Source organism: Salvia hispanica, chromosome 5, assembly GCF_029641045.1.
Source record: "Salvia hispanica isolate PSC_SH4W2 chromosome 5, Shi_PSC_v1, whole genome shotgun sequence".
In the NCBI taxonomy this organism is placed as follows: domain Eukaryota; kingdom Viridiplantae; phylum Streptophyta; class Magnoliopsida; order Lamiales; family Lamiaceae; genus Salvia; species Salvia hispanica.
The window spans coordinates 29698807-29715642 of NC_142696.1; the positions used below are offsets into that span (position 1 = coordinate 29698807).

The 16836-nt window shown below is 35.8% G+C and overlaps 1 protein-coding gene and 1 pseudogene across 4 annotated transcripts; one reads left to right on the forward strand and one right to left on the reverse strand.

The window, feature by feature from the left end:
- Nucleotides 1-1065: 1065 nt before the first annotated feature.
- On the reverse strand, nucleotides 1066-11058 carry LOC125189133 (uncharacterized). Of its 4 annotated transcripts, XM_048086367.2 has the most exons (16): nucleotides 10793-11058; nucleotides 10520-10693; nucleotides 9690-9741; nucleotides 9456-9563; nucleotides 8467-8551; nucleotides 7516-7570; nucleotides 6868-7233; nucleotides 4775-4851; nucleotides 4621-4690; nucleotides 4354-4452; nucleotides 4132-4242; nucleotides 2876-2947; nucleotides 2663-2779; nucleotides 2410-2559; nucleotides 1609-1709; nucleotides 1066-1534 (listed from the first exon to the last, which is right to left on the reverse strand). In XM_048086367.2, the coding sequence occupies exons 1-16, from the start codon at nucleotides 10844-10846 to the stop codon at nucleotides 1207-1209; spliced, it is 2019 nt and encodes a 672-aa protein (XP_047942324.1). In that variant the 5' UTR covers nucleotides 10847-11058; the 3' UTR covers nucleotides 1066-1206. The 4 variants fall into 4 exon arrangements, with proteins under 4 accessions (XP_047942324.1, XP_047942325.1, XP_088915070.1 ...); XM_048086368.2 differs by lacking the exon at nucleotides 4621-4690 and having other exon boundaries at nucleotides 4792-4851; nucleotides 10793-11056; XM_089058944.1 differs by lacking the exons at nucleotides 9690-9741; nucleotides 10520-10693; nucleotides 10793-11058 and adding an exon at nucleotides 7674-7847 and having other exon boundaries at nucleotides 9456-9506.
- A 1405-nt stretch (nucleotides 11059-12463) lies between these two features.
- LOC148926613 (uncharacterized) lies at nucleotides 12464-16398 on the forward strand (annotated as a pseudogene).
- The last annotated feature ends 438 nt before the right edge of the window (nucleotides 16399-16836 follow it).

The window sequence follows — 16836 nt, forward strand, 5'->3', positions numbered from 1 at the left end:
TTTTAATTCCGTAAATTGTTTAATTTGGTGAATTTGTGAATTTTTTTTATTGCGGGAAGTCCGAGCAGGAAGTCCTTTGGATGTCTGCCACTGTGCAGTGGGATGTCCTTATGACGTGGCAGTGCTGTGGGAGGTCCTTATGACGTGACAGGAGGTGTTTTTGGGAAGTCCGCCGGAAAGGGTGACGGGACATCCGCACCACTGTGGATGCTCTTACATTGTTTATTTTTGGATGTCCCAAGTTGATTTACTTTAACCTCACTCTAATTGTATTTATTTCCTTCTATTTTTTTTTTAAAAAAAAACATAATATTCAATAACTCTTACTTTATTCTATTATATACTTTAATTTCTTTTTATCATTCCTACTTTTTTCTTATCTCCTACTTTTAAATATAATTTTTTAATTTCTATGCCCAAAAATTTTGCCTCAACTTAATTGGGATGGAAGGAATAGTAAAACTTTGCATTTTTTTTTGATTTCCTGTGATATGAGTTATGTTTAGAAGAATTATTTAGAACGTACCTATAGCCGTTTGAACATAAAGTTGATACCTAAAATTTTTATTTCCTTCTTCTCACTCAAGATGTTTACTATTTTTTTAATTTGTCTCACTTAATATCTTCATTTTTCATATTTGTAAACAAATTCACCTATTCTCTTCTCATTAAAACACTAAATTACTTTTTTTCTCTACTTTATTACACTAAATAATTTTTCTTAAAACTCCATATCATTTAAAATTGTGGACATATTGAGTAGGACTAAGATAGTATTACTTTCATAAGTACCTTCTATAAAGAGGTTCTCCAACAAGTTATTACTTTATTATTTGCTGAAGTTGTTTGCATAGTAAATTGGTTTCCAGATAAATTTATGGGTTTAAAAGTAGTACTACTACTTAGAAATATTTTAAAGAGGTTTAATTTAGGGATAATTAACATTACCTTTGGTCCGAATTTCAATTGCAACACCCCTTCTAGTAATGACAATGTTTTTTAACTGAGGCTGCCATTTTAATCATTTTAGTTCAATAGTAAACGATAAAAGGTGAAAGTTCAATATAAGCTATTCAAGTAAAAAGAATATAAGACTGTATGAACACGTAATTATAATTATAATCAAATAACAAGTGCAATCGCGCCAAATATATAGGAAATATTCACAACGTTGAAAAATAGTAATAAACAACAATCATGAATCGTCTACAAGATGTCATCGTCAAGCTGTGGATATACTGAGCCATCTTCGACTGGTAGTGAAGGTGGGGTTCCAGGCGGGATACAAGCAGCGCCATTCTCACCGGCACATATACACAGGGCTTCAGCTTCTCTTAGGGTCGAATCGAGGTCGATCTGACCACTCAATTCATTGATGAATTTTAGGAGAGTGTCAAAATCCATCTGCTCCACCATAATCTTCGTACGATATCTCCTGAGAATGGCAACACAGACATATAGGTGTAGGTGTTCGCTCAGATGATGAGTCCACAGAACTTCCCATATGCGCATTGTCTTATCGTATTCAAACTCCCTGCATGAAAACCACGGGGATCGTCATTCACACATCAAAATACACATATGAGACGAGGAGGCAGTTACACTTGCCTCTTGAACTGTATCAGCAGCCAGCGGAAACAGAAGAAATAGTTCAGGCAATCATTCTGTTCGAAATAGTTGTGCAATGGGCTGTCTAGCAGCTGAACCAGCTGCATCAAACGAAATGATAGTGATTAGAGAGTTAACAATCTCTGCAAAGATGTAATCAAACTCCAAACTATGATCTGGAGCAGAAAATGTCAACGGATGACAAAATAACATCATTAGAAAATATCAACAGTGTCAACAGTTGAATCCATGTTGACATTGTGTCGACATCAAAATCTTGAAAATTTACATTGTGTTGGCATTATATTGACGTTGTGTTGATCCTGTGTTAAAAAGTTTGGAGTTTGTACAATATATAGATTTTGCATTTTATCACTACCCATCTGCAAAGTAAGCTTCTATTAGGTAGACTAAGAAACCATGTAAAACAAAGTGCAACAAGTACGAAGAATAAGGCACTATTCACACTCGGATTATTGGTAGTGCCATTGCATAACATATCTACACTATTCTGAAAACTACAAAGAAAAGTAACTTGGGACGGAGGTAGTACAATTTAAAAACCATTAACCGAGTTTCTATCATAATGGAAATAAGCTACATATATCTCCCATAGGACCCTCAGGAGGCAAATGAGATGATCCATGGCAAAACTGAATTATAATTTCAATAGGTGAGTTCATGGGAAATGGAATTTCAGCAAAATAAAAAAAAAACAACAATAACATTTTTTATAGAAACGTTTCTGGCACAAACAGATGTATCATATTCAAAGCGGGTAAACAGGTGGAGGAAGAGAACCTTTGATAAAGCAAAAAGTTGAGAGTGCATCCCACTTTGATCACGATTAAAATTAGGACCAAGACGTTCCATAAGGTGAACAAAGCACCAAAAAGATTCAGATTCGTTTCTCATCACATACAAGATTGGCGAGAGAAGATCACTCATACCCTGAAGGCAAATAACAAATCATTCCATAAAAGCATAAGATTGCGCATATGGTCAAAATAGTTCAACAAAAGTTGCAAAAGTAATGGCACGAAAAGGAAACTACCTGACAGTACCCAAGATCGAAGTTGTAAAACGAGTACGTCAACAGTATATCTCGCATAATATACACATTAGGATTGTCATCCCCGTCGTAAAATAACAGCGATCTGTCAGTCCTCACCTGAAACGAATGAGAGAGTACACCATCACTAAGGATACATCATCAATCATCTTGAGAAAACATACTTTTAATTAAAAATGTGAAAGTCCACTCTACCACATCCTTGTCAATAAGGCCTTTCCTCTCTCGAAATTTTGTAAATCGCTTTGCCTGGTCTGGAGAGATGCTCTGACCAAAACAAAAGACACAAAATTGTGATTTAGGTGAGCTAAATCAATAAATATGTATTCTTCATTGATAATAGTAAAACAACCATATGTACCAGGAAAAAGATATAACATCAAAAGTATATGCCTCTATCCATATTAGGATCCTGTATCATGGAACATTTTCTATAAAATAGATCTCTATTTTATGTCTTCTAATTAGCCAGGTCATAAATATGTCTACCATGAAATGATTCGCTTCAGAGGCACCACCATATAAGTAGTATGGTCAGATTGTTACTCCCTCCGTCCCACATAAGAGATTCATATTTCTTTTGGGACGTCCCACCGAAACTGAGTCATTTCCTTTTTAGAAAAAAGTAATATATATACTTTCTTACTTTATTCTCTCTTTACTTCTCTACTTTATTCTCTCTCCACTTAACTCTCTAAACATCATTTTCTTAAATCTCGTGCCCAAAAGAAATGCCTCGGTTATGGCTGGACGAAGGCAGTATTCTATATCACATAGAAAGGATTAGAGAGAAATTTTATAGTATAACTTTAAAAACTTGAGTGAGTGAAGTCTAGATAAGTGATCGATCAAGTAACATTTCAAAAAGATATTAGTGTACCCAAACCCAGTGTAAGATTCAATGGCTTTAAGAAAGAAGCTATACAGATTATGTTAAACCTATGCTTTAGCGGTAACATAGAAGTATTTATTAGTTTAATGTAGTAACCCAGAAAATGGGCAACTAGATCCTCTTCATAAAAGGCAAGAAAGAGAGAATGTACTGGGTCTAGGAAAAAGGCATAAACCCCTCTTCTAGAACCTCATACACCTATGACCTATCCAAGGGCTTAGTCCTGATTCTTAACTTTAAATATCATCTTTATTCTTTAACAGCTGAGTACACCTCAAATAGCATTTAGCAGATATTTAGGTGAAACTAAAAAAGGCATCAAGAATCAAGAATCACATAAACTGAAATTCACCAAATGGAGAAATCAAAACCAGAGCATTTATAGGATACCTTAATTTAAATGGATGAAGAACCTCAAACTTAAAGTACTCGTTAGAAGATATACAATTGAACCAATTCCAACAAAGTTACCAGTAGCACATGCAGATCAGCAATGGAGGAGAGAAAACTAATAAAATCTTAAAAACATATCATAACTCAACTGATATAGAGGACGAACCTGCCATTGCCTTTTTATTGTTTCATACTCTGACTGCTTAACTGATACGAGGTACTCTCTCTCTGCAAATGTTGAATCATAGGTGTGGTATCCTAATAAAAATCTCCAAACCTGTTAAAAGAATTTTTTGAACAATGATGGGGGAGAAGAAAAACAAGTTAATCTACAAACTGTCAAGCTAAAAATCAAGTATCAGAACAATAATTTCTTCCAATTGCAGACCTCTTTTCGTAAATTGTGTTCAACACCACCATAGAAGATTCTCTTTTTCAATGATTTTGGATCCATTACTCGCCCTTCTGCATCCAAGAAGGTAGTCCACTGCAAGAGTTTTGACTCAGAAGCCACATAAAAACTACCAATCACTAAAAGCAAGATAACTAACTCAGATTGTAAATCATAACAACACTCAACTCCCTTGCTCAAATAAAGTGAAAAGTATCGCACAAACACAAACACCAAAAGCATATGAATGATTGAATAAATTACATCTAATATAAGAGCCCCAGAACAAAGAATCTTGTGCAAGCCTCTGAATGACATCATCATCCATTCTTTACTGAAGTACGCCACGTTTAGAAGTAGAAGTCAAATAAGGAAATTATTTTAAGGAGCTAAGTATTAGAGTTGAATGGAGCCTGACTTGGCAAACAGGTTTACCTCTCCTTGCCCCAAAGGTGCCTGACGTGGCTTTCCCCACACCAGGGATAATTTGTCAATCTGCCAACATAAGAAGAAATGTAAACAATAACTTGATTGTACTGAAATAATAAAATGTCTGTAGGCTTTTTCATGATTCCTCTATCAAAACACCTGAACATGCAAACATATTTTGATTCGCATTCAAAGGGTATTTCAATAAGCAGGGTCAAGGTTATCAATTCTACGTTGGAATAGGCTTGCCTCTATTTCCTCCATCTATATTCCATACTAAGACTAACCCCATTTTTTTCATTCAACTTAATTAAATATTGCTTCCTTCCCATAAAAACATAAACTCTTTCCATTTTGGTCCGTCGCATAAAAATAGCACACATTTTTGGTAACTTCTTTCTCTCTAATGAGGTGGGCCCAATTTTCCACTAATAATACTCCAGTTACTTTTCTTTCTATCTCTCTCTTACATTACTAATTGTGCATTAAAACTCGTGCTGTCCCAAAAGTTTCTATTTTTATGGAACGGAGGGAGTATAATTTAGAAAAACAATGAATTATTTTTTTTATATTAGGAAATGTAACATGTTTGCTTTTCTAAAAGATCTTGTGCAAACTACTACTAATATATGTTACTCCCTCTGTCCGCCATTACTTGTCACTAGTTTCCTTTTTGGTCCGTCCGCGACAATACATGTCACACTTACCTTTTATTACTTTTGGTAATGGTCCCCACATTTCACTAACTCATTCTCACTCACATTTTATTATAAAACTATATAAAAGTAGGAACCACATTCCACTAACTTTTTCAACCCCGTCTCCATTACATTTCTTAAAACCCCGCGTCGGGTCAAAGTGTGCCAACTAATGGCAGACGGAGGGAGTATAATTAATACCCCCCCTACTTGATGTGGCAAAATTGTAGAAAGGGATCGATCCAGCTATTAGCTTCTGAAAATGGGTCACCTTTTTTTTGCTTTTGAAATTGGGTGTTGCACATGTTGAGAATGTGTAGCTAATTACACTCTTTAAATGCGTAACACACCTCCGAACAGAACACAAAACACACTTCATTTATAATTAAAAAATACATTACAATTATATTAAAGTTTGTTGGAATATAGTTTGGAGGAAATATTTTGTATGATAAAGTAATAGTAGTATATATGAAAAGATATAGGAGATTTGGTTAGATAGAATAGTGAATAAAAATGGAAGGAAAATATTACTCCCTCCATCCCAATCTAAGTGACACATTTTCCATGCCCTACTCTAAACGACACATTTCTTAAAATAGAAACATCACTCTCCTCTATTTTATTCTATCTCTACTGAACACATAAAACAACCCAGCATAACATAAAATCTCATGCCAAATAAGAAATGCTTCACTTAGAGTGGGACCGAGGGATTATTAGTTTGTTTTAAAAACAAAGTAATGGTATATATGAAAAATATTTAGGAGATTTGGTTAGATTGGACACTGAGTTTCACGATTCTATTTCTTTATTCAGAAGCAAAAAAGAGACCCATATTCGGAAACTAATAAGTGGATTGATCCTTTGAAGAGTTTTGCCATTACTTGAGCCAGAGAATGCTCTGTTTAGCAATGGCCAATGGGTGACATTAAAAAACATAAAATGAGTTAGGATCCTGAAAAAACCATAGGCTACTTCTAAATTTCCTTAAAAATGATTAACTAAAAAAGAAGTCATGACTTTGGTGGCAGCTTCTTCTCCAGGAAGTAATTCTACTAGGTGTAGAAGGTACGAAGCGTTAAAAGTGATGATCCTTAAATAGATGCTTACGCAAAAATATAACATATTATGTGGAAAACAAACTTGCAACAAGATTTTTAAATCAATTTTCATGGAGGTTCTAACACGTTAAAGTCTCATTTCCAACAAAATCAAGGTATCATTATTTAGGAGAGAATAAAAAAGCTAGTCTATAATTATGACAACCAATAGAAGGTAATATTGAGACTACCCCAGATTTAACTGTCAAAAGATAACGGATAAGGCCACTCAAGACATGTTATTAGAAACATGAACAAAAAGTAACATGATAAATTATTACCTCCACTGAATCTGCTGCTACAGGAACCTCATCAAGAACTTGTGGAGAATCATCTGATGACGTGATATGATTAGATGCAGGTGACGACGGACCATCCTTCCACCCCTCATTAGAAGTGAAACTATCAGGATGGCGGTCCCGAAAAAGTTGAGAAGTTGTTTCACGAGCAAATCGGGTAACAAGAGAAAATTTCTCCAATACTTGAACAGAAATGTCGTGGGCAGGATCACGGTACTTTTGTCTCCTGCCATTCTTCTTAATAATATTGGAACTTTTATCTAACACGCCCTTATGTGGATCCAGTGTGGTGGGGGATTGACACACAGGAGTAACAGCTCTAGGAAGCTCCAAGGAAGACAGAGTCCTCTGTACAAAGTCAAAAAATTGCTGTAATTTGAAGCAAAGCAACTACACATGTTATAGAATTTAAGTATCCCACATCGGTTGTGTGACATAGTCTAGCTTAGTCCCTTGTACTATATATGTGGCCTATGTTGAGTAATAAAATACACCTACTACTCTTCTCTACTATGTCTTTATACTTCTCCACATATATCTATATTTTATTGTTCTACACATGCAAGCAGCTAGCATAAGAGGGGGGATGCAACAGGAGCAAATTAACAGTCTAATTTACACCAGATTTACCTGGAGAGGATTTTGAAAATCATTCACAAGAAATACATTGGCATCATCTGCTGATCTGGATATAAGAAAACATGTAAGCATAACTGCTATCACAATAAATGGATGTTACTGCTGCCATGGTGTAAGAAATAAGTGTCAGTTTTTCTTAAGAAATATACTTCAACATTTCTTAAACAACTGGATAATAAACTGGTCAGAACATTTCTAATTGCCATCTTCTGGACAACCCAGTGAATGAAAGTACAAGTTCGGATCCCACCGGCGACCACTGCCTTTAAGTTCAGCCCATTGCCCAGGGCTTTCTTAGTGCAATTTAGTCTGCAGTTTGGAGCCTATTATACAACTCAAGAGTGGGATTTACCATAGCGCAACTTCGAGTAGAGATTGCAATTTTCTCTTAGTCATGCAAAAATATATAAGCATACTTGAAAAAGTAGTCTATATGCTTACATTAGTTTTTTCGGATCAACATCTAGATTACAATTGAACAGAAAAAGACAGTTTGTCTAAAATACAGCATTCCTTTGTGCAATGTTCTTAGAAGCAAGAAGGGCTACCAGCGGTAGCCTACGTATGGCACATATAAAATGTAAAAACAATAAATTAGATTATTTCTTGAACAAGTCAAAAACATAAAAGAGTACCAGTATGTATTAAATTTGAAAGTTAGTTGTCCCATAACAACTAATGTTGCCTTACTATTTCAATATTTGTCTCGGTAGGCTACAAAGGGGAAAAGCAAAAGTAAATATAAAGGAGAGTTCATAGATGTTAAAAGAAAGAGAAAAACTCAGTGTCCCTACAAGTTAGAGATGATAAACTACTGTAGTCGGTACCCTAGTTATGGTTAACAACTTTGAATGTGTTAGTAAAAAACTATAAACAATTCTTCGGTTTACTGCACAAAGAAGTTAGACAAGTATTAGGTAGGAGGTAAATGGTAACCCATACCTGACAAGAACAACATGTTGCTTGATGGTTGTGAGAAACTCACGAACCCCTCCATTATAGAAATAAAGTGGAGGAAAAGCCAAACCTGAAAATCATACAGGGTATTAATGACAATGAAGACTTGATCACTAGCCACAAGATGTACCTATATTATCTATCATAAGTAAAGATTTAATGCTAAATGGACAGATGTAAAATCCGAGAGTTATATAATTCATGAGTGTAACTGGATAGGACCAATGAAACCAAATTAGAGCTGCAGAAAATATTTCAGCCAAAAACATCCCAAATGCAACACAAGCATAGGAAACATGATTTCAAAGTTTAAGACTGTATCTAACCACTTGTGAAAGGTTTTTAAAATGTTTTAGGTTTTTCTTTGAATAATAAAATATTGTTGGCATTATAAAATATACTTTGGAACTAATATACTAATAAGTATTAGACGAGAAACAACCCAAATGCCACACAAGCATAATGAAACATGATTTTCAAAGTTAAAGACTATCTAACCACTTGTAAAAGGTTTAAAAACGTGTTAGGTTTTTCTTTGAGATAATATACTGTTGGCTTTATAAAATATATAAAAGTACGTAATTCCAGTTTCTGACTAAGACAAAAATATACTTGGAACTACAGAGCATACCAAATTTAATTTAAGTTCTTTATTGTTCAAAAATGGAATTCTATATCAGCTTGGCAGCTATCAGTTGAGTTTTGTCTTAGTAATTTGAATTGCTTCAATAGCATGAGTATGACAAACCTCCACAATACTAGAAATAGAGATAGATACATGCAACAATAGATTGGTTCTCCATATTATGCATGTTACATCTCCTAATAATAATAAAAAATTTGTCCTCTTTAGTTGAGTGACTTGAATCTATACTTTACAAAAGGGCTTATATCATTAACAATCAAAAGAGTACAATAATAGAAAAATATTGAAATTGGAAAAATGATTCATTACTATCCCATACTATGAATACCTGATGACATAACTACAATAATATACTGCCAACCCAGGGCTGGAGTGTGTCTACGTATTGATCGAATATCTGAAAACGGCATAGCCCTGATAGTATAAAGATTCTTATCTGCACCCATGTAGTGCAAAAGTAAGCAATATATTTTTGTAATGGAAGCCCTTCAAATAAATAGTGTATGTTTTGGAACACAAAACTTTGCATCAGATAAAGGAGTTACAACATCCAAGGCTCTACCTTTCTCAGGCAATCTTGCCTTTGAACTTTGCCCTTTGTAAGGAAGCCATGTCTACATCAAGAAAAGGGAAGACTAATTGAAATCATGACTCAGAATAGGCTATTCATAGAACATGATGCACTTGTACAACAAATATAACTGACAAATCGAATACTTTTGAAGCCAAAATTCAATCCTCAAACTTTCAAGACTAAGTAGTTGAAATCAGTAAATTGACTTTGTTGCAAACAAAATGAACAGTGTACAAAACCCATTTAAACAATAAGAAGCTGATTCATAGATTAAACTTGGCAATTACAAACTCTTGTGCCTCCCTAATCTATGACAATCTTACTATATCTAAAGTGAAAAAATCTTACTATCCAATTTCTCAAAAGTGAAAAACAATGTTAACTACCATGTGGTATACTGGATTGCACTGTATTGAACACACTTATCTTAAAACTTATAACAGACGAGATTGTAATTCTTAACCATAAGCCAATTTTGTGATGATCAGCAATGGAATAAAGCATTCATAACTTTTTTACTTCAAATAAGATAAAAAAAAATGGTCCAAGAATTATACTGGTGTCACTATATTATATGAGCTACTCTTCCATCCACAAATTTAGCAATCCAATAGCAGAAACTTATACACCCTCTGTCCCATTACTCACACTTTTCTATTTCAGCTCAGCCCAAATTACTTACACTATTAAGTAAAATTAGGGTATTTAATTAATATATAAGAGTTAATTAAGTATTCATTTATTAAGTGATCTACAACCTAAAATGAAAAGTGCTAGATATCTAAAATTTCGTCAAAATAAAGTGCAAAAGGTAGTACCATGAAAAGAGCATTTCCTTGCTTAATCAACTTCAGTCGACCACTAATTCTCTCGGAAGCGAACTGAGTAGGATGTATTGTGACATTATCTTTAGTATATACGACCTCAGCACCTTCCGGGTCGATCGGAGAGCTTCGTCCCAGGCTGTCATTCCGATTTGTGATTAAAGTGCCCTAAACGTAATGAATTTAAGAAATTAATTGCCGTAGATAAACAATAATTTAGCTCCAGTTACGAATGATTAAGATAAAAATAAATAAATAAAAGATTACGTGTTGAATCGATGCGGCATAATCGGCATCGTCCGATAAATCAGGTTCGTGCATCGTTACACTGTATTTACGAATGAGCGAGAGAGGGGGATCTGTGATCTGTGGAGGATCGCGTCTACGAAGGAGACGGAAGAGGGATTCTTATTTCATCTTATATGTTTGGTAAAAGGCTAAATATAGCAGAGCAAAGGAGAGAAGGTTCATCTAATTTGGGAGTGCCGCGTTAAGAGTAAGAGCATCGGTAATACGGTATGGCAAGGAGACGGGAGGTTCGAATTATCATTTTCATACACAATGTTTGTTAAATTTACGTACTCGCACGATCCCCAAAGAATATGCAAGTTTTTATGTAAAATTGCTAAACGAAGGGAAAGGTAAAAAGAAAAAGTAATTAATATTATTAGTAAAAGACTTTTCAAAATTAGAGAGCTTATATTCTTGTAAGAGTTTTAATGTAAAATTGATAGTAAAAGACTTTGCAAGATTAGAGAGTTTATATTTTTGTACGACGAACTAAAAAAGAAAAAGTACTTATTTTTATAGGACGGAGAGGGTATAAAATGTTTACTTAGTGTTTCAAACAAATACATTCCATCAAATTCCTATTACTACCGTTACTTCTCTCCTCCTTTCATCTTGTTCACTCCCAAACTATGTAGCAAATTAGAACTTTTTTAGCAAGAACACAACTATATCGCTCATAATCAATGTTCGTCTTTCATCTCTAACTTCTTCATCTTTGTCAACCTACACCAACGGCTTTTATGTAAACTACCATAATAAAGCGTGCCATTTTTCGTTTCATGCATATACATCAGGTGTTATATTAGAAAGAAAAACAATAGCTATTATAACTGAACACATAATATATAGAGATAAAACCATGTAACTGAATAAATAATTTGTCATAAAACACATCAAAATATCAAAATATATAAAATGTGTATAAAACTTTGACATTTAAAACGAATCAAATACTCCCTCCGTCCCACAATAGAAGTCACTCTTATTGTGGGCACAAGTTTTAAAAAATCTAAAGAATAGTGAGCTGGAAAACTTATTGGAATATGAGACCCACTTTTTTATATTAGTTTTATAATAAAATGTGAGTGAAATGAGTTAGTAGAATGTGGGACCGATTAATATCTTATATGTTGAGACCCACTTTTTTATATTAGTTTTATAATAAAATGTGAGTGAAATGAGTTAGTAGAATGTGGGACCGATTAATATCTTATATGTATTCTGCCTCACATAGGTGTGATGTAACATAGTCTAGCTCAGTTCTGGTACTATATATTTGTTACCTATGTTGAATATAAAATACAACTACTACTTTCTATACTATGTCTCTATATTTTACTGTTCTACATGGTACCAGAGCGGATTCGAATCTGTCACTAGGTTAGTCTGAATTTTTTTTTGAAAATTAGGGCTTTTTTCTCCGCTGTTCTTCCTGATCCCTTGCCAGCGCTATTATCTTCTTGTTGTTCTACTCCTGCTTCTGTTGTTCTACTCCTGTTCCGTTGTTTTGCGCTCTTGCCCGCTGCTTATTTGGCTGTTCTCTTGCCTGCGCTTTTGCCAGCTACTTATTTGTCTACGCTCTTGCCGGCTACTTATTTGTCTGCTCTCTTGCCTGTTGCTCTGCATAGGATTTACTCTTGTTTTATCATGTCTGATTTTAGACCGCCTATCAGAACCACCATTAAGCTGAATGGTTCCAACTATATACTTTGGTCCCGTGCTTTTCTCCTATTTTTGTGATCACAGAAGAAGAAAAGTCATGTTCAAACTGCCCCGTCTGCTACTACAGATGCCAATTACGACACTTGGTGTGCTGATGACTGCTCCGTCATGATTTAGCTTCTCAATAGCCTGGAACCAGCTATCAGTCAAAATATCTTGTGCCTGGATAGTGCCAAAGCCATGTGGGATGCTCTACGGGAGATGTTCTTCAATGACAAAATCGTCTCTCGGGTATTTGAATTGTATGAGAAACTTTTCTCTCATACTCAGGATACTCAGTCAGTCAATGATTACTTCTCTACCCTGAAAGACCTTGCTGATGATATTTTAGTTTATCATCCATTTTCCTATGATGCCACAACAAGAGCAAAACAATGGGAGGAATTCATAGTAGCAAATTTTTTGTCAGGTCTTAATGCTGATCTCCAGCCACTTCGAGATAGCCTGATAGCTAGTGATAATATTCCAACATTGTCTAATGAGTTGTCTCGTGTTCTTCGTGTCTCCACTGGGCGTACGGAATCCACCTCTTTTGATAATTCAGCTATGTTTGCTCGTGGTCGAGGTTCGTATGGTGGACGTGGCCGTGGACAAGGAAGGGATGTGGTCGAGGTCGAGGATGAGGATGAGGGTTTCATGATCGACTATGTGATCATTTTGGTCGTTCAAATCATGAGTCTGATAAATGTTGGAAGAAGTTTGGCAAACTAGATTGGGCTAACAACACTGAGTTTATTGCGTCTAAGTTCTTCATCTACTACTGATGCTTCTACCTCTGTAGCTGCGTTTGTTGTGTCTCCTGGTAAGTCTTGGATGTTGGATTCGGGTGCCACTACCCATATTATGGGCGAAATCCCTTTTGACATCTTTTTCTCCATCATCTCTTCCATCTGTTCGTTTTGCTGATGGCAACTATTCCCACTAGTGTTGTCAAACTCACTAATATCACTCTTGATAATGTTTTGTTTGTCCCAAATTTTTCAGTCAGTTAATATTTATTGGTCAGCTAACAAAAACTCACAATTGTACTGTCACTTTTAATCCTTCATATTGTATCTTTCAGGACCTGCAGGAGAAGAGAACGATTGGTGGAGGACATGAGCATGGCGTTCTGTACTATTTGGATCCTGTTTCATCTTGAGAGTGCTCTCTCTGTTCTCCATATCAGTGGCATTGTCGTCTTGGTCATCTGTCTTCTTCTAGTCTTTGTAGTTTTGTTCCAGTTGCGTCTGCTAATTTTAATTGTGAGTCATGTGAGTTGGGAAAGCATCATCGCACTTCCTTTCCTTCTCAAGTCGATACTGAGATGCTCGGATTTTGCACTGTTTTAAGGCCATTATTTGGTCTGTTTTTTATGTCAAAATCACTTTACATGTCCATTATTTGCATATTTTATCTATTTTGGTATTTTGACGTGTTTTGTGAGAAATGTGCATAATTGAGCCAAAAAAATGAGTCAAAACGCAAAGTCTGGAAATATGGAGTCAGACGGCGACCGGCGCGAAGTTGTACGGCGACCGCCGGCGCCTGGCGGTCAGAGCAATGCATCGGTCCGCCTCGGAAAATTACACTTGGAAGAGAGTCTCGCCCGGCGACCGCCGGCCAAGGTGCGGCGGCCCGCCGGAGAAAGGCAGCGAATCCGAATTGCCCTAGATCTGCTCCAAGATTTACCATATTTTGAAGATCTTTTCCTTCTACAACGAGGATTGACTTTCCCCTATAAATAAGACCTCAAGCTTCATCAAATTAGAGAGCTTCTACTTGCAAAATAATTCACAGAGATCAAAAGCTAGAGTACTTCAATTGTACAAGGAGTTGGAGAAGGATTTCAAGAACATCAAGAACGACAAGGATTCAACCTACGGGTTTGATTTGCTTTAGTTTTATGTTCAAATTGTTTTCCCTTCAATCTATGTGTTTAGCTTATTCCATTATGTGTAACTAAACTCATAGGATTTTAGGGATGTGTTAGTAACGACTTTGGTTTTACAATTCCAATTTTCTATTTAATATCCGTTTTTGTTTTTACTTTGTTTCTTTCCTAAGTTAATCTTGATGCTTCATGATTGAGTGACACAATCGTGCATGATTTAATATAACTTGCTTCATAACTGTGAGAGAGTTCTAGCGAGTTAGGTCCACTTAGTAGACGCTACAATTAGCTTCCCTTAAAATGACACTGTTAATTGAGAGTGAGGACTTTTCAAGGGTCTAGGAGCTTTTTGGAGTTACGTATTAGGATTGACAACCCTAATCTTGTAATCAACGTTTGCATCGCATGAGCATAAGCTAGGCGACTCGTCTTATCAAAGTAATAATTGTGCTAGGGTATTGTAGTTTGGAATTTTTATAACCATAACTGTGAACGCACATCCCTGGAATTCCCTTAACTCTATATTTTATCTCGTGAATTATTTGCAATTAGTTGTTAATTGTTTTTCATCTTTTCAGTTTTCAAAAGTTTCCAAAATTCTCTTGTTCTTCCATATAGTAATTGAGTCTTAGTAGAAGATAGACACTTTGTGTTTGCCTTCCCCGTGTTCGATATCCGGTACTGACCTTTGGCTATACTATTTCTATTCGGTATACTTGCAGGTATTAATAGTGCTAAAAAATAGTGCATCAGATACTCGTAGCTCTTCTATTTTCGATCTAGTTCATTGTGATGTTTGGGGTCCAAGTAGGATTGAGTCTAGAGGGGTTTCAAGTCTTTTCTAATCCTTGTTGATGATTATTCTCATATGACATGGTTGTATTTGCTTAAACAAAGAAGTGAAGTCCCTACTGTTCTCAAATCTTTTTTATCATGAAATAAAGACACAATATTCTATTGATTTGTGTATTCTCCGTACTAATAATGCTCTTGAGTTCACACAATATTCTATCTCATCTTTTGTGAATATCATGGTATAATTCATCAAACCTCTTGCTCTCACACTTCTCAACAAAGTGGGGTAGCCGAGCGCAAGCGTCGTTTTAGATGTTGCGCGTACTCTTATATCTCACAGGCATGTGCCTAAGTATCTATGGTCTGATGATGTTCTTACTGCATGCTTCCTTATTAACAGGATGCCATCTAGCGTATTACATGGGGATATTCCTTTTCGTGTCTTCATCCTGATAAACCTCTTTATCATATTCCTTCTCGCATTTTTGGGTGTGTTTGTTTTGTTCATGATCTTACTCCCGGGTTGGATAATTTGTCCCCTCGCTCTATTAAGTGTGTTTTTCTTGGTTACTCTAGAACCAAAAAGGGATACCGTTGTTTTGACCCTATTACCAAACGTCATTATATCTTTGCAGATGTCACCTTCTTTGAGTTTAGGGTTTAGACTTATTTTACTCATCCTCAAACTAAACCAACCATCTATGCAGATGTCACCTTCTTTGAGTTTAGGGTTTAGCCTTATTTTACTCATCCTCAAACTAAACAACCAGCTAGTTAAATCCTACTCCTTTGCCTGCCCAAACTTTTGTTTCTCCTATGTCTTCTGCTCTTCCTTTACAGGTCTATACACGACGTCATCAACCTGCAACAACCCCTGAAACAGTACCAAATACGGTCTCATATCCACTGTCACAGTTCTTCGCCTCCACTTTCTGAAGATCCAACTCCTCCTAATGAGTTACCCATAGCTATTCCCAAAAGGTAAACATACTTGTACCACCAAACACCATGTGTCTTCTCATGTTTCTTTTACTCGCTTGAGTGCTCCTTTTTGTGCCTTTGCTCTTTGTCTTTTGTCTACAGTGATTCCAACTTCTTACCAAGTCAAACACCCTTTATGGCAAGGCGCTATGGAAGAGGAGATGCGAGCTCTCTTAAGTCGTGGTACTTGGATATTGGTACATGCCCCTAATTCGGTAGATATTGTATCTTGTCGTTGGGTGTTTACCATAAAATTTCTTGTTGATGGTAGTATTGATCGATACAAAGCTTGGCTTGTGGCCAAAGGGTACACACAAACTTCTGGTTTTGACTACTTTGAGACGTTCTTGCCCACTGCTCTTATGACTCAGTCCGAATTCTGTTCACTTTGGCTGTTAATCTTTCGTGGCCCATGTATTAACTTGATGTAAAGAATGCTTTCTTTTATGGTGATTTTTTACTCCAACTGTCTTTATGGAGCAACCTCCGGGTTATGTTGCTCAGGGGGATGATGCTACTAAGGTTTGTTGTCTCAAAAAGGCAATTTATGGCCTTAAACAAAGTCCCAAGGCATGGTTTGATAAGTTCAGCAGTGTTCTTGGAACTATTGGTTTTAAGCAATTCAAGTCTGATCATTCGGTCTTTGTGC

Coding starts and splice junctions, on each gene's coding strand:
- LOC125189133 (XM_048086367.2), bottom strand. CDS start 10,846: ATGCACGAACCTGATTTATCGGACGATGCCGATTATGCCGCATCGATT. Junction 8,552..9,455: donor TATTGTAGTTATGTCATCAG/GTATTCATAGTA, acceptor TATGATTTTCAG/GTTTGGCTTTTCCTCCACTT. Junction 7,234..7,515: donor ATTTTCAAAATCCTCTCCAG/GTAAATCTGGTG, acceptor GACTTTGTACAG/AGGACTCTGTCTTCCTTGGA.